We start from the raw sequence: 21,498 nt of genomic DNA, 5'->3' as shown, positions 1-21,498 counted from the left end.
TTCTTAGTTATCTTAAAACCAGGACGATGGATAAAGTCTGAAAACCCAATATCTCTTTGTGTTATACACCGTCGTCAGAATCCTGTAGTAATTATCAAATGCACAGTTACACAGCCCTGAAGTAAATGAGAGAATATTTAGTGTTCTGAATTAGGAGGGGTACCTTGATTAGAATAGCTGGAACCACATCTGAGATTTCAACTGAGTACTTCCCTAATACAATACAGGCATGCTATTGCTGCCTACCTTCATACATGCTATGTAAAGATGTGATTTGACTGTGTCAATCTTTATCCAGGTTATTGTACCACCATCTGACATGTTCTGGAGGCAGATGGGTGGACACCTACGACGAGTTGAAGCATGTTCTGCGGGTGTAACTTGGGGTATTGGCTATGATAATACAGCGTGGGTGTACACTGGTGGTTGGGGTGGATCATTTCTGAAAGGTGAGATATTAGTTATAATGTGGCATGGGTCTGCAGTCTATGTAAGCAGGTGGGGTGAATCATTTTTCAAAGAAAACGTAAATATTGTCATGTTTTAGTGACTAGACATGGGGTTTTTATTGACAATTTATTTATTGAAGGCCTAATACTTGTAACTACAAAGAATTATAACACTACCACTAATCTTTGTAACTACAAAGAATTATAACACTACCACTAATCTACAATCTTAGCAAATCACCATAGCACATGCTGTCTTCATCTGTTGTCATCACAGTCATTGCTTGGTTACGGTTCCCAAGAGTGGAAATTCTTCTGCTCCCTTACAGCATTTCTGCCTAGCTACCATCTCACAGCTAGCTCATTGCTTCGCTGGTCCTCATTGTATAGCCTTGGGGCAGACCATACAGAAAACACCACAAACAGTTCTTTTCTTGTAAGATTTGAGGTTGTCACAGCAGTGACTATGAAGAAAGTAGTCTTCTGGGATGTGGCACCATGTAGATGTGTTAACCTCCATCTTCAGGGTATAAAAAAAATAAGGAAATCCGCAAGCGAAGAGACCATGAGAACTAGTACAAGCTGTATACGTTCCTCCGAAACATCAGTTAACACCACATCTACACGGTGCCATATCCCAGAAGACTGCTTTCTTCAGTTCTTTTCTTGTTGCATGTTTTGTTTGTTGCCTACCAATGGTTTGTTTCTTTGATGACACTGCAGTGTATTTACTATGCCATTGCCTAGCAGTGGTTGGTGTCTCTTGCTAAACTATTCCACCACGTTAGAATATGTTTCCTTCAAATGCATTATGATAAGACAGCATAATTAATTATGCAGTTTTGTGGAACAGAATTTAATCCTGTTTCAAATTACTTTGCTGTTTCTCTGCCAGTTGTCATTCCATGGGTGCTCTATAATTGTCTAGCTCTCCCCCTAACAACTTAGACAGGTTCAACCAGCTACCAGGCTATCATAGTATTAATATTCTAAGATTTATTTTAATTCTGAATTCCCATTTTCTTCTGATTGGACAGGTCTAGAGACCAGCAGCTCAGGGATCAATCCCATGACAGACACTCGCAGTTACTATGTATATGAAAACCAGCGGTGGAATCCCCTGACTGGTTACACATCCCATGGTTTGCCCACTGACAGGTACATGTGGAGTGATGTAACTGGCAAACACAAGCGGACCAGAGAAAAGACAAAGCTGCTATCTATGCATTGGCAATGGGTAAGATAAATTACAGGAAGCTGGAAAATGCACAGAAATTAGATGGGTATGATACATACCATGCATTACTGAAAGAGGAATGCATCCAAGAATATCCTTTCTTTTGCACCTACAACTCATTTCTTCAGGTTTTGTGACAAAAATTTTGATACATTTCTAATTTCTCATAGTGATCGTTTGGTGCAGAATGTCAAAATGACTCTTCAGAGCTGAGAAATAACTCAGAACATTAAGAATTTGGTCTTCTTGGATGAGATGCTGTGTGGTTTGGTAGGTAGGTACCAAAATTTCAGAGGAACCTGCTTCCTCCATGTAGAAGGTCTCCCCTGGTCTATCTACCAAAACATATGGCATCTAAATACCACCATGAGTACCAGTCTCATATAAGAAGATAAACTTCTTCAAGCCTGATGAATAAAATGCTGAACATCATGGCTATGATTCTAAGTAATGTTTTATGATTTTAATGTGTTAATAATTGTTATATTATGCAGAATATTTCTGATATTTATGTGCAGAGTGAAAATGTAGAAAATTATTAGTAATGTTGTATTTTAGCATCCTGTTGCACTGATTCGTATCCATAATGTGTATATATTTACCGTATTTTAGTGCATACAATTTCACGTGTCACTTCACATTACATGTTTCGGCATCATTCTGCCATCCTCAGGTGTATCAATCACGTTAAACCATTGCACTGCCTGCCATCAAGTGTCCATTTATAAAATGATATAACGTGTGTTCATCGTCGTTCAATAATAAAATTTATATATTAAAACTTGTTAAGATCTATCATCTTACATGTCATATATCAGACTTGTGTGTAACGCCATTCATCTGCTATGGGAGTCATTCCTCTTATGTTTTAATTGTGTATATACTGTGTCTTATGATGTCTTTATTATATGGCTGCGTGCATTGTATTGCTGGACGTATGTGTCCTTACTTTCAGAGTTAAATAATGAAGTGTTGTTTTCAATTGAAGTGCAGAAAGCTTCTAATGTGTTTGATGTTTTTAATATGCAGCAAATGCTAACATTACACTGTATCATTCTGTAGCAAGTGAGAGAGAAAGTAAGAGAAATATTATGTCTCAAGGTCAGGAACCGCAAGATATGAGAACGTTTTCTTGAAGAACCACCAGAGCTTTGAATCAGAAGCTGCAATTCCCCACAGAGAGTTATTACAGTAAAGATCGTGAATTTGGGAATGGTGAAGAGAAGGAACTGTGTAAAAGAAGAATTTGGCTTAATGCATAACGTGTTTTAAGATATTTAATATCTTTCACAAGTTTCCTTGTAAGAGCCGTTTGAAATGAATATATAAAATTGCATTTTATATGCAGACATGTTAGTAGGTGGTCACTTCATGTTCAGAGTTGTCTTCTATTCAGGTAAAAGCAGTATTTACACACCATTGCTGTTTGCTTAAAGACACCTGGAAGCCTGCATGTCATCTTGTTGACCTGGAGGTGATGCATGTGGGGGGAGTTAGTAGAAATAACAAACCAGTGTTACACGTCTTTTGCATACTTAGGGTAGCTCCATGGGTAATTTTGGACTCTCTTATATGTATGTTATATTAAATTTTTATTTGTGTTGTAATATGTGTGTATGTTGCATTTAATTACAGAAAGACTATACACACAGATCTTTTATTAAATTAAAACACAAGCACAGAAAGAAATTTGACTTCAAATAGCAACTGCTGTGCAGTTAGATACATTGTACAGTATTTTCTGTTGTTTGTAGATTTATGTAACAAATATTTGACCATTCTTTATTATAATAAACCAGATATTTGTAATTAACAGTACAGTATCATTTTCTGTTTGAATTTCATGTAACCCCCATTTAAAATTTGTCTTGATTTATGCTACAGAAATGTTGTCCCCAAGATAAACCTAAAATAGGAATTTCACTCTCTGTTAAATTTACCTACCTTCTTTCTACATGAGAGAGTCAGAAAGTAAATTTGCAGGGCATAAATACTAAATTGTTTGAGTTGGCAGTGTGGGTAATGCAGCATTACTGTATGACATTTCAGCTGTGTTCCTGGTCTTTGTGGATGCTGAAACACTTATAGTCTAGGATTAGTTCTTCCATTCCCTGTTCATAGAATCAGCATTCTGTTTTTTCAATCAGCATTTTACTGCTGTTTCCACATTGTCACGTTTGGCTTCCAAGTGCTTCAGCATTGGAAACAGATGAAGTGACATCTGGGAATCTGAACTAAAACTGATAGGAACAGCAAAACAGTGACTGAAAGGACAGGACATAATTTCGATGGATGAGAAGAGAACTCATCCAATAGTTCTGTAAGTGTTTCATTCCTCATTTGGAGTGTGGCAAAGTGTTGCCCAAGTAACACTCTTATATCATTCATATTGAACATTTAACAAATTGCATCAAGATATATGCCTTGTAAATTTATTATCCTACAACACCTTGGATAATTTTACTTTGTTTCAAAGATTGTTGTGTTTACAGTGTGTGTTTGGTATCTGTCCTGAAGGTGTCAGATTGGAGCATTGACTACCATACACCAGGTGGCGTGGATAAGGAGGGTTGGCAATATGCCATTGACTTCCCAGCCACATACCATGGTCAGAAGCACTTCACAGATTATGTGAGAAGGCGACGTTGGGTCAGGAAGGCTCAGCTTTCCACCAGTGGACCTTGGCAAGAGCTGGGGAGTACAAAACTAGTTGATGTTTCACTTCAGGTATCACAGTCTTATGGAACATGTAGTGCAGTGGGAGATGAGTGCTAAGATTAAAGTCTTCTGAGCTGTGATGCGCAACATAGTGTACGTGAATATAGAGGCTTCAGGTTACTTTGAAACAATGGTACTTATCTACTCACTATACAACATCACATCCCAGAAGATTGTAATCTTTGTGTTTATTGCCATGAGAAATTCAGATATAGAGGTCAGTGCTGTCCACATTGCATTGTTTCTACTACAGACTTTTTTCACAGTATGTATGCTTTGGTCATTTGTTTTATTTGAGAATTATCTTTAAATAGAATATTTGCCAAATCTGAATTAATTGTATATTTATATTAGCACTTACATTTCAAGGAGCAGCCTCCATAGTCTAGGGGTAACGTTCCCACCTCATGACTCAAGGTACGCGGGTTCAAACCCGGCGGAGGTCGTGGAATTTTTAAGGGCAGAAAAATTGAGGGAACAAGTCCTCCGGGAGGGAGTTTAAGCTGTGGGTCCCATGCTTTATGGCACGTAAAAGAACCTCATGTCCCAAAGGGACCACTGAGCCAAATTGATCGGACATTTCCCGCCCAACAGTAGTCTCTAACGTCTCTGATAGATGGGGGAAGCATCGAGAGATACCGCTGAGCCAGTAGAGGCCGAACTCGCTGGCTGAGTCGGGACTGATGGCACACACCAGTATCAGTAGGGTATAGAGACTGGTAGAATATCACAGAGGGGACGTACAATAGACCACTGGTCATGGTGCATGGGGAAACCCACCCCTCCCATAATAATAATAAAAATACATTTCAAGGATATGGCTGCGCCATAGCTCAAGCGGTTAGTTTCTGGCTTCCCACCACAGCAGCCAGGGTTTGATCCCAGGTCTGGTCAAGTGGGATTTGTGGTGGGCAAAGTAGCGCTGGGGCAGTTTTTCTCCGAGTACTTCGGTTTCCCTTGCCTCATTCCACCAACTGCTCCACAATCACCCTCACCTATCATCTGGGGCTGGTACAATAGGCCAGAAGTGGCCACAGTACAAAGGACTTAGTCCCACCCCACTAGCAATAAAAAAATAAAAATAAATACATTTCAAGGATCCTATTCCCACATTAAATGGGGCCAATTTTATGATGGTATGGAAAATTTTCAGGTTACAGATGGAGGAGATCGTTTCCTTCCTGATATGTATCTTAGCTGTGAATGTATTTGGACAGCCGACAAGGGTTGGTCCTCCATCTGGGTAGTTGGGCATGGACTAACAACTCCTCTTAGTAAAAACTAGCCTGTTTCAAAATGTTGTACAGGGCCTCAGATTTTGTCTTAGGATGGGGATCAATGTTAGGCAAGTCTGAACTTTGTAGTGAACATTCGGGTTCTATAAAAGGGTAGTACTGTTTGACCACTTGAGCGACTGTTAGCCTCTCAAGGACTTTGCTCCATAGAATTAGTTACTGTGAGTAATTGTGTGTTTTTGGAACAGTTTGGTCATTTTCAGTGTGATAAATTGCTTGAAACATCTTGTCAGCTTCTTAGAAATATGACCATCTTATTTTGTAGATATAATGGCTATTGTTATGAGTTGTACTTTTTGTTTAAATTTGATTTACAGCATGGGTACAGTTGGCCTCTTAGCTTAAATAACAGCATCTTATTCAGCTGTAGGTAGAATGTAAGAAGAGGTACTGGAGATTGTAAGAGCTTAAAGAGATTTAAGTAAAAGTAGATGTTAGGGGTATTACATGAAGCAGTCTTTGAATACATGAGTTATCCAAATGCATTATTGGATTATTGTAGCTTTTATTAATGCAGAAGTGGATCATACTAACTCCGTGCATTTACTTCATATAATGTTGATTGACAGATGAGCAGCAAAGTTGAAATAGACTCATTGGTCGATGTGTGGGCAGTTGCAGCCAATGGTGATGCACTGTACAGGAGAGGAGTCTCAGCTTTGTGTCCAGCTGTAAGTATTAACAAGTTACAGTAAAACATCCTTGCAGTAGTAATAGTAGCCTGTAACATAATTACAGTTGCAAACAATAAAAGAATCTTCATTTAATTAGGATTTTATTGTATGATCATCAGTATACTAATCTAGCACTCTAACTCATGGGCTAAATGACATTATTGGGTTATAAATTTGCGTTACCTCAATAAAGCATTAACAGCGCAAGATTTTTTTAGATTAAAAACGTGTGCAGTACAGAAATAAGCTTTATATATTTTCTCTGGATTCCATGTTTTACATGCCATATTATTTCTTTTTATATAAAACAAAATCATACATTTCGCTTTGAATAAGATAGGAGAGTGTTTACTGATGTTTTCAGCTGGGTAGTCACGTAGTGGGGCTCTGGACTCACATTATTTCTAATGAAGCTTATCTGTCTCATTACTGAAATTTGGTGTAAAAGGAAGTTCTTTCATTTTCCTGGTGCAATTTAAATTCAATTCTGCCAGAACTTAACAATTAAACTTTGATTTGCCAAAACCAAAAAAATTCAGGAGGTAACCTAATCTTGCTGTTATCATTGATTATATCACACAGTGAAGATATGTAATGTGGATGAGTTGCTATATTTTATTCTAGAGTCTGTCAGGTATCACATTGTGCTGAAGTGGTGACCTTTACACGGATGTTTTAGAAGTACTTGTTGCCCATATTATTGGTCCTGATGAATGAGGCAGCAATTTCCTCTCAAACATGAATAATTTTTACCACTTTATTACATTGTATGCCCAGAAGACTATAGTGAATTATACATTCCTTTTGAAGGGGTCCTACACTGAAATCTTGGTCCAGAAGCATCTGTCCTGACTGAGGTTGTTTTTTGGCTCTCCAGGTAAATACCAAGATAGTACCTCAAATAAGGCATGGCCATTTACTTCCACATGTTTTTAAGTTTCTTGGTCACTAATTCTATGATTTGATGATGTAGAAGCTGGGGTACTGAGAGCTTTGTCAGACAAAAACCTAAGTGAAACATAGAATGATATGGATGTCCATGGAAACTAGAAAGATATCCCATCCTGCTCAGGGAACATCATGGGAACATGTTCCAAGTGATCAGACACTGGCCAGTATCAGCTGTGGGCCAGACAGACATGTGTGGGCTGTTGGCAGGAGTGGGTCTGCATTCTGGAGATTTGGAATTACACCATCAAATCCAATTGGTAAGTTACAGCTGTATACATAACCATTACAGTAACAGAGTGGACAGCAGTATCCAGGTTTTTCTTCTAAGTTACATAACTTGTATTTGATTTTTAGGCTGTGAAATATAGAGTCTTATATTTTTTGCGGGGTTTCTTTGATGAAAGATTCAGATGCTTTCCCTTCAGATCAGGCTGACACATAATGTACGTTCTTTATGGCATCACTGTCCAGAAAATTCACTGTATGTCCATATAAACCTAAAATCTTTGATTCCAACAAATTCCCAATTGAGAAGAAATTACACCAAATTCCCATCTAATCAAAATTTATCATCACTTGGCTATCAACTGAGGACCATTCATCTGGAAACCAACATTTTTTAACTTCATAATACAACTCTGAACATGAACAAATTCATATTAATTTAAATTTAGAAATTATGGTTTATAACACTGAATTAGTCTTATCATAAGAACGAAAAGCTAGTAATTTTTCCAAATAATTCTACATACATAGGATACTAATCCAAATTGTAACTCCTGTTTCCAGAATCTCCCCATTAATTAAAAATGATTTGTACATGATCATCAGAATAAAATTGACATACCCTGCACATTAAAGTAATAACAGTTTTACTCCATTCAGTGTGCCACCATGGTATGGTCATTTGGGTTGCAGCATTAAAATGATAATTTGTTTCCGATTTAATAGCGCTCACCTGTGTTATAGATATTTAGGCTGTAGAATTTTGGTCTTGTGGAAGTTATAAAATATGACCATAGAATTCAGGATGTGGGCCATAAATTGACCCTTACACAAATGTGAGATAAATGTTACATTTTTTTAACATGAAATGAAAAATAAGATCACTTTCAGCTAAAACTATATTCTTGAGAAATGATTATTTTTTAATGAATTCAGTCATTGACATGGCAGATCCTGTAGTAGGCCATTTTCTACATGTCAGTGTTATAGGGGAATGGCTGGTAGCATGGTTGCTATTGCTTTCTTATTTTATATCATACACTGTATTTAGGTAACATCTCTGGAAAGAGACCGTCAAGTTTGGTTGCCATTAGTACAGCTAAAGGAACACAGAAAGAAGTCACATTTGATGTAGAACTTAACGAAGTGTGCTTTTTTTAGAACTTTGGTCTGAAAGAATGTCATTAGGAATGCAGTTTCACTTATAACATGAGAGGCAATGGAAAAATATAGTTTACATTATAGAATTTCATGATACACATATTCAAGAATAGATTACGGTCTCCTTGAATGCGATGTCATGTAGATAGGTGCCAATGTTTCAGAAGAATCTGCTGCCTTCATCTTCATAGTATAAATTTCAGTACTCAAGCCATGAGAACCTCAGATCTCATATAATGGTCCTGTATGGGGAGACTATGAAATGTCCACAGATTTGGATCCCCTAAAATGGAAGGAGCCAAGCTACTAAGGTTTCTGTCCTTCCTGCTGAAGTGCAGAGACCAAAGCATAATAAACTACACTTCTGCCATTAAGATGGAGGCAGTAGGTTACTTACTTACTCCCCCAGCCTAATTACAAATTCAATAGATAATGGTATTTTTATGTTTCTCAAACTTATAATTGCTCAAGACAGGAACAGATTTTCAAGAAGTGCCAGAGATCATCTAATGCTCAGCATGGGAATTGAACATTCTGAAATAAGGAGTACCACAATCTGCTCTAGTAGAGTGACATCATGGCATCAGGTGGCAGTAGCAGACAAAGTAATGTCTCAGGCAGAGAAATGATGATTAGTAATTAAGAGTTTCACATTGGTAGCAAAAGTTAACGTTAGATTCTTAGGTTCTGTCTGCAATGTAATTGTTGGTTTTATGGTTCTTACCTGATTTCCTTTGTTAAGGAAGAAAGTAAGTTTAAGAGCTCACTGTGCTTTCTCTGTTTCTTTGTGTGTGTGTGTGCGTGCGTGCACTCGTACCATTGAAGGTGCCGTTTCCCACCATCAATAATAACAGCGCAGTGGGAGCGACACTGGCACCACTTAATTTAGAACCCTGAAATGATGTATCCATATAGATCTTCAAAAATCATGCAGCTTCTTTTCAGGTAACTTTTTGTAAAATGTAAAGTGATAGCATGGTGGTCATGTGAAATTCTTTTAACTTTTGATTCTATGGCGATAAATGATTAACCAGTGAAGCAAGGCATATGAAATTTTGCAGGGAGCCATATCATAAACATATGTACAAATTAACAGCATTTTTTTTAGGTCAACAGTTACAAACATGGTGACGGTGCAGAACTTTGAGGTTATATCTAGCAAGTTTAATTAATATAGGCAGAATCTGTACTTAAGCAATAATTTTTTCACAAAATAAAATAAAACATCAGTAATAATAGTAACAGATCTGCTGGACTAGAAATTTATGGCAGTTGGAAAGTAGGCATTATGAATTCTGATCAGAACTCCTTATTTACTATAGATGGAATATGAAATTTGATGTTTTCATGGCAGTGTACATGGTACTTTAAAATGCTATGCTATGCTATGTAATCTGGTAAACAGGTACCAACATTGGGGGAAGCTGCCGCCTCATCTGCAGAGAAGGAGATGGACACAGCTGCTTCGGACACAGCTGCTTCCCCCAAAACATAGAAGGAAGACTGCATGTAATCTTGAGGTATCATGGAACTATACTCATACCTCTGTCATTTGTTTGTTTCTATAGGTGAAGTGTGGGAGACAGTGGAACCACCTACTGGGAAAACATTAAAGCAGATATCAGTTGGTTGTTTTGCTATATGGGGATTGGATTCTGCAGGTCAGCTGTGGGTACGACGGGAAGTTACACCCGTTTTTCCTGAAGGCACACATTGGCAGGCCATACCCACAATTGCTAGTGACATGGGAAACTATGGTAAGCATATTCAGTGCAACCTCGCTATTCCAAGATTTTCCAAAATTAAAAAAAAAGTATTCATTCTAATGAATACACACAGTATCCAAAAATGGTTGACATATGGACAGGTCTATTGCAACATGCAGTTATGTTTAATACTGCATGACACTAAAGTTTGAATGATAATGCAGGTGTGGCAGTATTTCTATTTCTTTAGAGTGGTTATCATGGGAATATAAAAACAATGAAAAGTAATTCAACGTTTTCATTGCTGTTAGCACTATGTGAACCAAAGAGTGAAAGGTTTTCCTACTCTTACATAGCCTCTTTTATTGCACATTACTGTTAATTAGGTACCATTCTTTACAATCAGAAGCCTCTGCTGCACACTTGCAAGTTGCTGCATGTGCATCATGTGAGAAAAACTAGTCAACTCATATAGAATGGGAGTAGCAGGCCAACATGGCATGTAGTTTTAATCTCGCTAATACTTAACCTGCGCATGTTGCATTATGAGTTCTTCATGACACAATTGGAATACACACAGATTTTTGGTGTTACATGTGTAGGAAATGGTTGGGAGAATAAAAGTGTTGATTTGTGTTGGACTCGAATGGCAGACGAACTCATGATGCAGTGTAAATCTCACTAATACTTGACATATGTGCATTATATTATAAGTTGCAATACACTCAACTTTTTAACATGATGTATATAATAAATAGTTGTGAAATAGCCATTGTACCTAACCAATTAACTGTAAATACCTGTTATAGTAGTGGCACATAAACCATACATGAACCATAAGTGTCTAATTCTGTAACATGATGAAATTAAGTTCAAGTAAGTTACCACACTCATAGTAAAAATAAATCAATAACGTACATGAATAGGATCCATAATACAGTGCGTACAATCAAGTGCGCACTGTATAATAGTTCTCTTGTTCATGGCACTATGCTGATAGGATATACTTATGTCCATCACACAGTCACAAGGCTAGGTCATGAAACTAACTGCAGCAATATGTACGCACAACAAAAATGGATCAATGATAAGGAAAATTTTAACATGACATTTAAAGTTCCACTGTTTTCAGCTGTGATAGTGGGAAATGTTTTGTAAGCAGGAAAGTCATCACAAGTGCCATCAGAAATCAAACTGAATTTTATGCGGGAGAAAACCTTAAACATATGCATTGATAGTTTTATTCTGTGGCTTCCAAGATGTTGAAGGCTGGTACAGTAACAGTTAACAAGGACATACAGTAATGAATATGAGCGTGCTAGTGGTGGTTGGAATGATTTAAGCATGTTGTATAAGGGCAGAGTAAGTTAACTTCTTTGACAGCTTGTTTTACTGTAGGGAATGTGATGGGGAGACAGCAACATGGACAGTACAAAGTTAAGTAAGTTATATCAATGTCTCAGTTCTCTAAAACAATTTTGAACCCAGTCAAATACAAATTTTGGAATTGAATCATATCCCTCTTTGGTCCACCAGAAAAGGAGTGTGGAAATGGAAAGGAGACTGCATGATTATCAGCCAAGTCAGAGTTTGGAGGGGAGATCATTATGTGGTGCAAAACATATTCTTTTTCTTCCCCAAAAATAAGGTGGGACAGTTAATGTGATAGATGAAATTATACAGAGGGGTCCGAAAAAAGTACTCACTCTTTGATAATCAGTATCTTTGGAACACAATGACATGTAATTACAATTCTTGCGCGGAGAGAGAGAGAGAGAGTCATCGTGTGTTCGAAGTGACCACCATCGGCGGCTAAACAGCGTCAATGCCTCTGAACTGCTGAGTGAATTATGGCTGTCAGTGTGTCCAGTGTGATGGCTGCACACGACGCTTCAATGGTTTCTCGTAGCACGTTCAGTGTAGCTGGCTTTTGTTGATAAACTTCATCCTTCATGGTTCCCCATAGGTAGAAGTCGAGATGTGTTAGGTCTGGAGACCGTGGTGGGTACTCAATAGCACCTCTTCGGCCTATCCATCGTCAAGGTAGAGTGTCATCCAAATACGCCCTGACATCTCGATGGTAGTGAGGTGGAGCACGATCTTGTTGTAGGTAAAATCTCTCATCTCCAAACAGCTCTCGAATTGCAGGGAAAAATCGAGATACACCTGACCAGTTACGGTACCTTCAAAGAAGAAAGGACCAATCAAACCGTGCGATGACAGACCACACCACACATTAACACCCGGTAGATTCACTTCCTTGCCCACGTGAACGTGTGGATTTACAGGAGTCCAATACACACAATTGTGGCAGTTAACAGTACCGTTCATTTTGAATTGCACCTCGTCAGATCAGATAACTTTCCCTGCAAACTCCTCATCCTCGCGAACCATGCCTTCAAACCACTCGCCTTTGATCTGGGTTGTCCTCGTTCATAGCGTGCAGCAGTCTTGGAATGTACACTCTCCACTTTGCAACCTTCAGAATTCGCCATACACTTGGTCGGCTTATGCACATCATGAACAGTACCGTCGGCTTCAAATTTATCCCAAATACAGGCAATTGTTCGACGTGTTGGTGGCTGAGTTCCAAACTAATTCTGCCATTGTCGTTATACCTCTTTAATGTTTTCATACTTCCAGTACCACTTCAATACAGCCTTGCATTGTTCAAAGAACAACCTTTCAGCCATTGTTGCTGCTGTCTTCTGCTCGCAGTGCGCACACAGCACGACACTCATGTGACTCATGTGACCTTCGCCATCTGTTGAAAAAAACATTACACTACACTACCGCACAAGAATTGTAACTGCATGTCATTTTGTTCCAAAGATTTTGACTATCAGAGAGACAGTACATTTTTTTGGACCCCCCCCCCCCATATGATTCCTGTCTGTGATGACTGTATTAGCACTGATCAATGTTTTATGTGTGTGACTCAGATAAAATTAGTAGCAGCAGCAGCAGTTCATCCCAGAATAACACAATTGGATTTCGTCATGTGTCAGCTGGACAAGTCCAGGCTGAAATCTGGGCTATAACAGCAACAGGAGTTCTGTGTCGTCGTCATGGGATAACCCCTGATAATCCAGCAGGAACAGGGTGGTCACATGGTATTGGGGTGAGTGACATGCTGAGTCAGATTCATTTACCTCAATAGTAGTGGAAGTTGAAATATAAAACAAGCACAGTTTTCTTGTTCATGAAATTTCATTCAAATGATGGTTTAATGTAATTTTTAGAAAACCAAAATCATATGCGGCTGTTCTTGTCTTTATGATGGTTTTGTTATTGATTAAATCTTGTACAGCTTTATCACAGACAAAATGAAACACGAAGTCAAAGTGGCTTGTTCACAGCGCGATGTCACGTGGCCAACTGATGAAATAGGCTTTCAGAAGCGTGACCTTTCCTCCCCTCTGGTCTTCTGTCACCAAGGCAGTTACAACAGTAACAGTCCAGGAACTTTCCGATGCCACCTCGTAGTATGATAGGTAGAAACCAACATTTTGGAAGAACCCACTGCTCCCATCTTCAGGGTTGAAGATGGAGACAGCAAGTCCCACTGGAAAGTTGACCCATGTCCAACAAACTACATGGTGTTACATCTGAGAAGACTAATAGGAAATTATAAGTGTGTATATGATACATCTCTGTAAAAAGAATTCACATTCCTGCCTCAAATAATTCATTATTTACCACTGTAACCTGGCATTTTCATTTACAGTCTTTCCCCCAGTCTCCAGATTGTATGAATGTTGTGCAGACTTGGTATTTTATTGCAGGCTAATTGGCAGCATGTGAGTGCAAGAGGATGCAACATCAAGCCCCAGACTTGTACGTAGTGTGCGGAATACTTCGCGTCTTCTTGAAGTAGTCTGTTACTGAGTCATTTACATTGTGTCACTGTATTCTGGACGTTATAACTATAAATGTAATCCAAATTTGAGAAGATCTTTTGACAAAATATAATTAGTATATACCAGGTGATAGATTATCATGACTAGTAATTCCATTCATGCTTTTTATTGTCCATGTCACATAGAAGCTTCAGAAAGACATAAGCAATCATAATATTAGAGAGAGTGAGATGAGGAATGCGTAAAGGATATTGGTGGGAAGCCAGAAGGAAAGAGACCACAGGGAAGACCAAGGTGTAGTTGGGTGGACAATATTAAAACAGATCACAGAGAAATAGGATGGGATGGTATGGATTGGATTGATCTGGCTCAGGATACGGACCAGTGGAGTGCTCTTGTGAACATGGTAATGAACCTTCGGGTTCCATGAAATGCTGGGAAATTCTTGAGTAGCTGCAGAATTGGTGGTTCCTCCAGAAGGGCTCAGCTCCATGAGTAAGTAATACTAGAGAGCACTGGCAAAATTGAATCAACAGAAGATTGTTCACACATTCAATACCAAGATCATGGATTTATTATTAAAAATTCCCTAATCATGTTCCAGGTGAGGATATAAAGTAAAAATGTCGCTGTACTTAACTAATTAAGCACTACACCATGAAGGCATATGGGAGAGTGGATGTATAGATACACATTTTCTTGACCTCAGCACTAGCTTGATGTGAGTGGTCAGCTTCACACACACTGGCTGCTGTACCCCTGGGGAAGGAGCTCCTGGTACCCATTGGATAGGAGGCTAGGTGGGCCCCAGAGCCAGTCTGGACAACGTGGAGAAGCAAAAATTCTTGATCCTACTGGGGCTCAAACTCTGACCCCCTGGTCATCCAGCTTGTAGGCAGTTGCTATACCGACTGCACTATCATGACCCGTTCCAGATACGGTATATTGGTACATGTCATTCTGCATAGAGCTCGGATTTGAATTTCTCAGAACAATGTGTATTAATATTATGGTCTTCTGGTATGTGATAATCTGCTCTGGAGGAATATGTTGCCTCTATCATCAGGGTTCAATCCTGAAAATGTAGGTACCTGACTCCTGTGAAGTGTTGGTACCTATCTGTCAGGCTACATGGCATGACATCCCAGAGACTAAATTCTTGACCTCTACGGAGATATTACACTTTTGCTATGAGAACCTATGACAGAGCAGAAACTTTCTCTGGCTCCTTTTACCATGTTCCATTTCATTAATTATACAGTTGTGCTCCTATACTGCAGCCCATTTCTTTAATTTAAAGTAATGTTCTAATGTGTTTGTTTGGGAGTACATAATTCTGATGTTACAAAGGCATGACTGTTGACAGATGGTGGGACTTCTTTCTTTTTTATGTTCTCAGGCATCAAATAATTCCAGACCAAGAGCACCATTCTCTCTAAGCAGAATATCTTATGTGTAGCATTGAAAGAGTTAATGTCCTCATGTTGACATTTGGTATTGCTTGATGTGTAAAATAGGCAGTTTCATGTTAGCTGTCTTCTTAGTTCTGTATGTAAAATTAATGGTTAATTATCTGCTGAGAAAAGGAAAACATAGATGTTGCATTAAAGACTCACAGTATTTACATATTTTCCTAAAATAAGACTTGTTGACCATTATAGTTTTTGTTAATTGTTAAAAAATCAGGCAACAATCACTGTACCAAACTTTACTAAAAGCTTGAGTTAATATACTTGCCTTACATGTTTTGGTCCTGTAGGATAATCTTTAGAGGCTTGAACGATAAAAGGAGATTACATATATGTAAGTTAAATTTGTATATAAATAGCCTTAAAATTATATAATATATTTGATTAAAAATATGAGGTTCTGGCTTCAGGAATGTGTTGGTAATTATTTCCAAAGATAACATGGGAAATAGACATTTTGCCAAGTTTATCTTGTAATATACTGGGAAGCTTCAGTGAAGTATTATATATTACATACTTTATACCCCTTGCTACTGTTTTTGTTGGAGATGTGTCTGTAGAAATGTCAGTGACTTGAATACCACTGCTAATCAGATTTCTACTGCACTTAATACTTTTACTAGCTCATGCACATTGTTTTGCAATATGGCTGTGTGAAATAGCATGTTTCTTTTTCATCTGGTTCTTGTTTTTCTGTGATCAAGTTTAGTGTTTTTATATATGAGTGCATAAAAGTTTTCTCTAATAATTATTATTTGCCTTTATTTTAGTGTGGTCACGTTTGTCCATTATATCTTTCATTCTAAAGTAAAGTAAAGTTGTCTCTGTGTATAATAAATTAAGTGCCACACTACCAATATGTATGTGGGAGTGGAGGTGTAGTTCCACCATTCTTGACCTTGGCACTGGATGGAGGTGAGTGGCCAGCTTCACACCCCTGCCTCTGTACCCCCTTGGAAAGAGCCTCCCTATAGCCATTTGCTACAAGGCTGGGTGGGCCCCGGAGCTAGTCTGGACACTATAGAGAAGAGAAAATCGTGCTCCTGCCAGAAATGGAACTCCAGCCATCCAGCCCCTAGTCCATCTCTGTACCAAATGAGCTTCCCTGGCTCTTATATTTTTCATTGAACTATATTGATATCTCTTGTGTAAAATGTATATTGCAGAGACTGACTCTTCTGTATTATTTTTTATACTTCTTGTGAGTTCTTTGTCTGTGATATTTATGGGTTTGCAATATGTGCATGTGAGTTTTTATATACCAGTAGGATCATATTTATCAATCTTGGGTGCTGTGTATGGTGTGTTTTTTATTGTACTTAACCATTCCAAATGGTGATGCTGTTGTTAATAGTTTTATGATAGTGCATTATCTTATATGTGAAACTTGTCCCTTTCTGTCTTCATTCTCTGATTTTTTTTTGTTTTATTTATTCATAAAGTGTTGTTATTTTCTTTTATTTATATTCATTATTTTGTAGTATAGTAATGATACTCTCAATTTATGGCACATAGCTTTATAGTAATGATACTCTCAATTTATGGCACATAGCTTTAAAATGTATTGTGTATGAAGTATTAAAAATAATAGAGAAGATTCAGCTTTCAAAGCAAACATTAAACAGTAGACATGAATGTGGTAGCATGGAAGACATATTAGATAAAATTGTTCACACCAAACAAGGACAAATAATAAATATTAAAGATAACTTCTATGTACACATGTACTAAATACTAAATAGACAAATGTCTAACTATTTAATACCAAATACTTCCTACAAAACTTACAGAGAGGTAATTTAACAACACATTCTGAAGCCAGAACAATCAAAATACTCATACATATCACAACCTCATGTTTTTACTCATAAGGAATATCTGTTGTGTACTTTTAGGGCTACTTATAAATTTAATGTACATGTGAGCAATCCCCTTTTATTATATGAGCCTCTGAAGATGATCCTGTGGGACCAAAACATGTAAATTAATTATATTAGCTCAAGCCTTTAGTAAAGCTATATTTTCTTGATGGCTGTCTTATTTTGTAATAACATTTACATGTAAGTGGTGTAGGAGAATGAATTGTAATTATTATTTATGTATATATTTAGTGCTATATTTATGTTTTCTGTAGGCATTAATTTAATGTGAATTTAAGAAAATGTATTTCAGAATGTAAATGGTTTATTGTTGAAGCTGTATATTATGTAAACCAAAAAAAAAATGATTTGTAATGAAGTTTATTTTAACGGTTTCTTTAAAATGCAGTTAGACCTGATATAGTGTTAATACTCAGTTGTCTTAAGCCTATACATACCTAACTTCATTATGCTGTAGAAGAGTGGTGGAGCATTTACCAAAAACAAGATCTGAAAATGCATAATGATAAAAATTAGATTTATATGAAAAGTTTTTTCCTTAGAAACATCTCATGTTGTGTTTCTTCTCTTTTTATACTGGCTTTATGCTGCTAGATCTTTTTCCAGAATTTGAAAGGATGGGATGTATAGGCCAGTAAATATTGTCATTAAGATTTTTTCTTTTCATTTTGTTCAGTAGTCATGTTCTGGATCTCTGGGTTTGTATTTGGCTTCCATTATGCTTCCTGTGTGCTCTCCCATATTCTGAGACAATGTATAAGGATAAAAGAAGATTCAGTAAAGCAACGCAAAAAGCAAAGGTATCCCTGTAGCAGGCCATGGAGGCCCATAGGGTTGTGAGATGTTGAGGTTCCCACATTTTCTAGACAGTCGGCTCATAGGTGGCGGTAAGGTTGTCAGCCTTATGCACCGGCTGCCCTTTACCCCCAAGAATATTCCTGGTACTCATTTCTGTTAGAGGCTGAGTTGAGTTCAACCCTTTATTCAGTAATATAAATACTCAGCAGTCCTAAGGCCAATTGTAAAGCAAACAAGCAAAGGAGGAATCAAAACAAACACACACAAAATGCAAAACAAGGCAACTCATATCATTTAGACAATATTACACATTCAGTAAGTTCAATCATTCCAACCAGTATGTGGCCAAAGAAATTGTACATGTATTCATACTGAATACAATTAATGTTTTACTATACTACTTCTTTATTATATCCGTCACAACACAACTAATATCAAGATCAGACCATTTTCGGCCCTGCTACATGTTTCGGCTATTGATAGCCATCATCAGGCAAACACATGATTTACACACATATACACACACGACTGAACCGCAGCAACAACGAGATTGGATACAATATTATTAAAATATATAAAAACACTTGATGTAAAAATACAATAAATCAAGTTATATAAAACAGAAGTATGATATAAAATAAGAATAAAATTCTTTTGGTGTTTTTACATCAACATGTCAGTCGTTGGTTTGTGATTTGTTTTTTGTTTTGTTCTCACAGACAAGTTGGAATATTCATACTTATGCATATATGAACTTGTGTATGAGGCTCGTAATGTATATGTAGTAAAGTAAATTATAATATTAGTCAGTGCCTCATCTCTCAAAGTATTGTCCATACTGTAGGGAAAGTAAACAACGACTCTAATGTTTTACTAATTAAGAAAGTCTCATTACAGTTTTTTTTTACAAATATAATGAAGAGAAACTGTTTTGGTTCCAAATATGTCAGAATCCCTACAAATAATGTGAGCAACTCAAGCAACCAGAAAGACAGGTTTTGCTGGCGGATCAGACGTAGAACATAGAAAAGCCTTTAGTATACCGAGCAGGAACAAGAAGACCAGGATTTAGAGCCAAGATAACTAAGTACAATAAGATACAGTGCATCATGATGATACCTCTTCTTTTGTGAAGAATGCAATTTTAATTGCTGTAAAGCATAAGCATGACTGTAAGGGACATGGGGAAAGAAATGATTAAAAACTTCTGCTATTTGCTGTCATCAATAGACAATAAAACTAAACGGCAAGGGTGCATTTGAGCTTAGATCTAAGGTAAACTATAATATATACAGACATTTCAGGGATGAGGAGGTGGTTATGCTGAAAACAAAAACCAACAAATTAATGCACTCAGGAAATATGTATCTGATTTGACTACAGAAATTAAATTGAAAATCTAGAAATACCCCCAGGTCCTTAATACATGCACATGCACCCAAGTCTTTCTCGTAGAACCAAATACCTTTGTACCCTCATCATGTTATCCAGGACATTATGAATCACCTCCTGAGAAAAAGGAGGCTAGACTCTCAGTAAATATACTATACATTATAACGATCCATTTCTTAAAGGAAATAAATTGTGTAGAATAACTCAACAAAACACTAGATGCTAAGAATGTTCACTCTTTGCTCATAAACAGATTTTAAAGCTCTTGAAAATATTTGGCAGTAGTTTTAGTCCACTGATATTAACGGCCGAATTGTTTTTACTCATGCATAATTTTATTTAGTGTGAAGATTTTTTTTTTTGTTTCCCCAGAGATAAAAATTTCAGTGAAGTAAGTCTGAAGACTTTAGGCCACAGGAAGTGATTTCTGACTCTATCTTTGAACATCTCATTTAAAGCATTGATGGAATAATTAGCAATTTGTGCTACAGCAACATCTTGTGTAAAATATCCGTGTCTTCTCATCTTCTGGAATGCTCTCAAAACAGAGCCAGAGCATACCACTGACATACTACTCTGAATTAATTATTAATAAAAATACGGGTTCTACTATTCATGTAGCTCTAATGGCACACCACAGTCAGTGATTGTTCATGCTGGCTGTCTTGTTCCCACACTGGATAGTCCGAGATCAATGCAGATCATGTTTTATCTACCCTCCTGCTAGAGGTGTGGTAGTTATTGACACTGTGATGGAAACCTTGACAGTGGTACTGATATTGGCAGGGACCCCACTACATGCATGACTTAGAAATGAGTTTAGTCTCCAGTTAAACAGTTTATAATTTCACACACATGTATTACAGACACTGTGGTAGCAAAATCCAACAGCCGAACACAATACCACGACCCACCAATGGACAAGATGATAAGTAAATTTCATCCACCTCACATTCTCAACCCCACCGTAAGATCAATCTTAATATTGTCCTTTGTTTTCCTCAGTCTTCCAACAGGATGCTTTTTTAGAGATTTTCCCATTGACATTCTGTCTGTGCATTTGTTGTCTTCCCATATTGTAAATTTCACTTCCTAATAATACTGACATACATGCCTAGGGTAAATAACTAAAGGAGTTATAGGATTTACATTATTGTTCAGTTGTTTTTACATCATGTACAATTGGGTGGAGAGCACATTCAATTTCATTTGGCCAGGGTTGCTATTCTGAAGTGCTTCATAATTTGTAATCTTGACCAAATATAATTAGAATTATCAAGTCAAGGAGGATGAGGTGGGCAGGGAATGTCTCCACAGACCAGAGCTGGGCCTAGGGCCTTGGACACAGAGCTTTGGGGGTTATTCTGTTTCAATTTGTTTCTTCAGGGACACCAGAAAGGGAACTGAGATATATTTTGGGACCTTCCTCAAATTGGACCATGGCCAGTTCTTCCACATGTGTTTAAATTTGTTATTCACTGATCATTCTGCCATTCAGTATCTATGAGTATATAGTCTGAAATACTGACAGCATCTTTAAAGATCACCAATGAAAGAAATAAACAGAGGGTTGTTCTCTTGAGCCAGGTAATTTAACCCTTCAGTGAGGTATGACATACTTAGCACACCAAGCATTTTTTCCCCCCTAAATGTTGCCAGTGCAGCAGTATGGGCAGATAACGC

General features: G+C 37.5%; 1 protein-coding gene across 2 annotated transcripts in view; it reads left to right on the top strand.

The window, feature by feature from the left end:
- Positions 1-14,578, top strand: part of LOC111870364 (tectonin beta-propeller repeat-containing protein) — a 55,231-nt gene extending 40,653 nt beyond the window's left edge. The window contains exons 16-23 of one of the 2 annotated variants that reach the window (XM_023862591.2): positions 299-449; positions 1,487-1,686; positions 4,204-4,413; positions 6,269-6,370; positions 7,446-7,581; positions 10,279-10,467; positions 13,359-13,537; positions 14,202-14,578. In XM_023862591.2, the coding sequence (XP_023718359.1) occupies positions 299-449; positions 1,487-1,686; positions 4,204-4,413; positions 6,269-6,370; positions 7,446-7,581; positions 10,279-10,467; positions 13,359-13,537; positions 14,202-14,261 (1,227 nt within the window). In that variant the 3' untranslated portion in view covers positions 14,262-14,578. Of the gene's footprint in view, positions 1-298; positions 450-1,486; positions 1,687-4,203; positions 4,414-6,268; positions 6,371-7,445; positions 7,582-10,278; positions 10,468-13,358; positions 13,538-13,775 lie in introns of both variants that reach the window. The other variant, XM_023862590.2, reaches the window with a different exon arrangement.
- Positions 14,579-21,498: the final 6,920 nt, after the last annotated feature.

Source organism: Cryptotermes secundus, unplaced genomic scaffold, assembly GCF_002891405.2.
Source record: "Cryptotermes secundus unplaced genomic scaffold, Csec_1.0 scaffold681, whole genome shotgun sequence".
In the NCBI taxonomy this organism is placed as follows: domain Eukaryota; kingdom Metazoa; phylum Arthropoda; class Insecta; order Blattodea; family Kalotermitidae; genus Cryptotermes; species Cryptotermes secundus.
The sequence above is the reverse complement of the archived record's forward strand: the minus strand, read 5'-3'. Positions and strand labels throughout refer to the sequence as shown.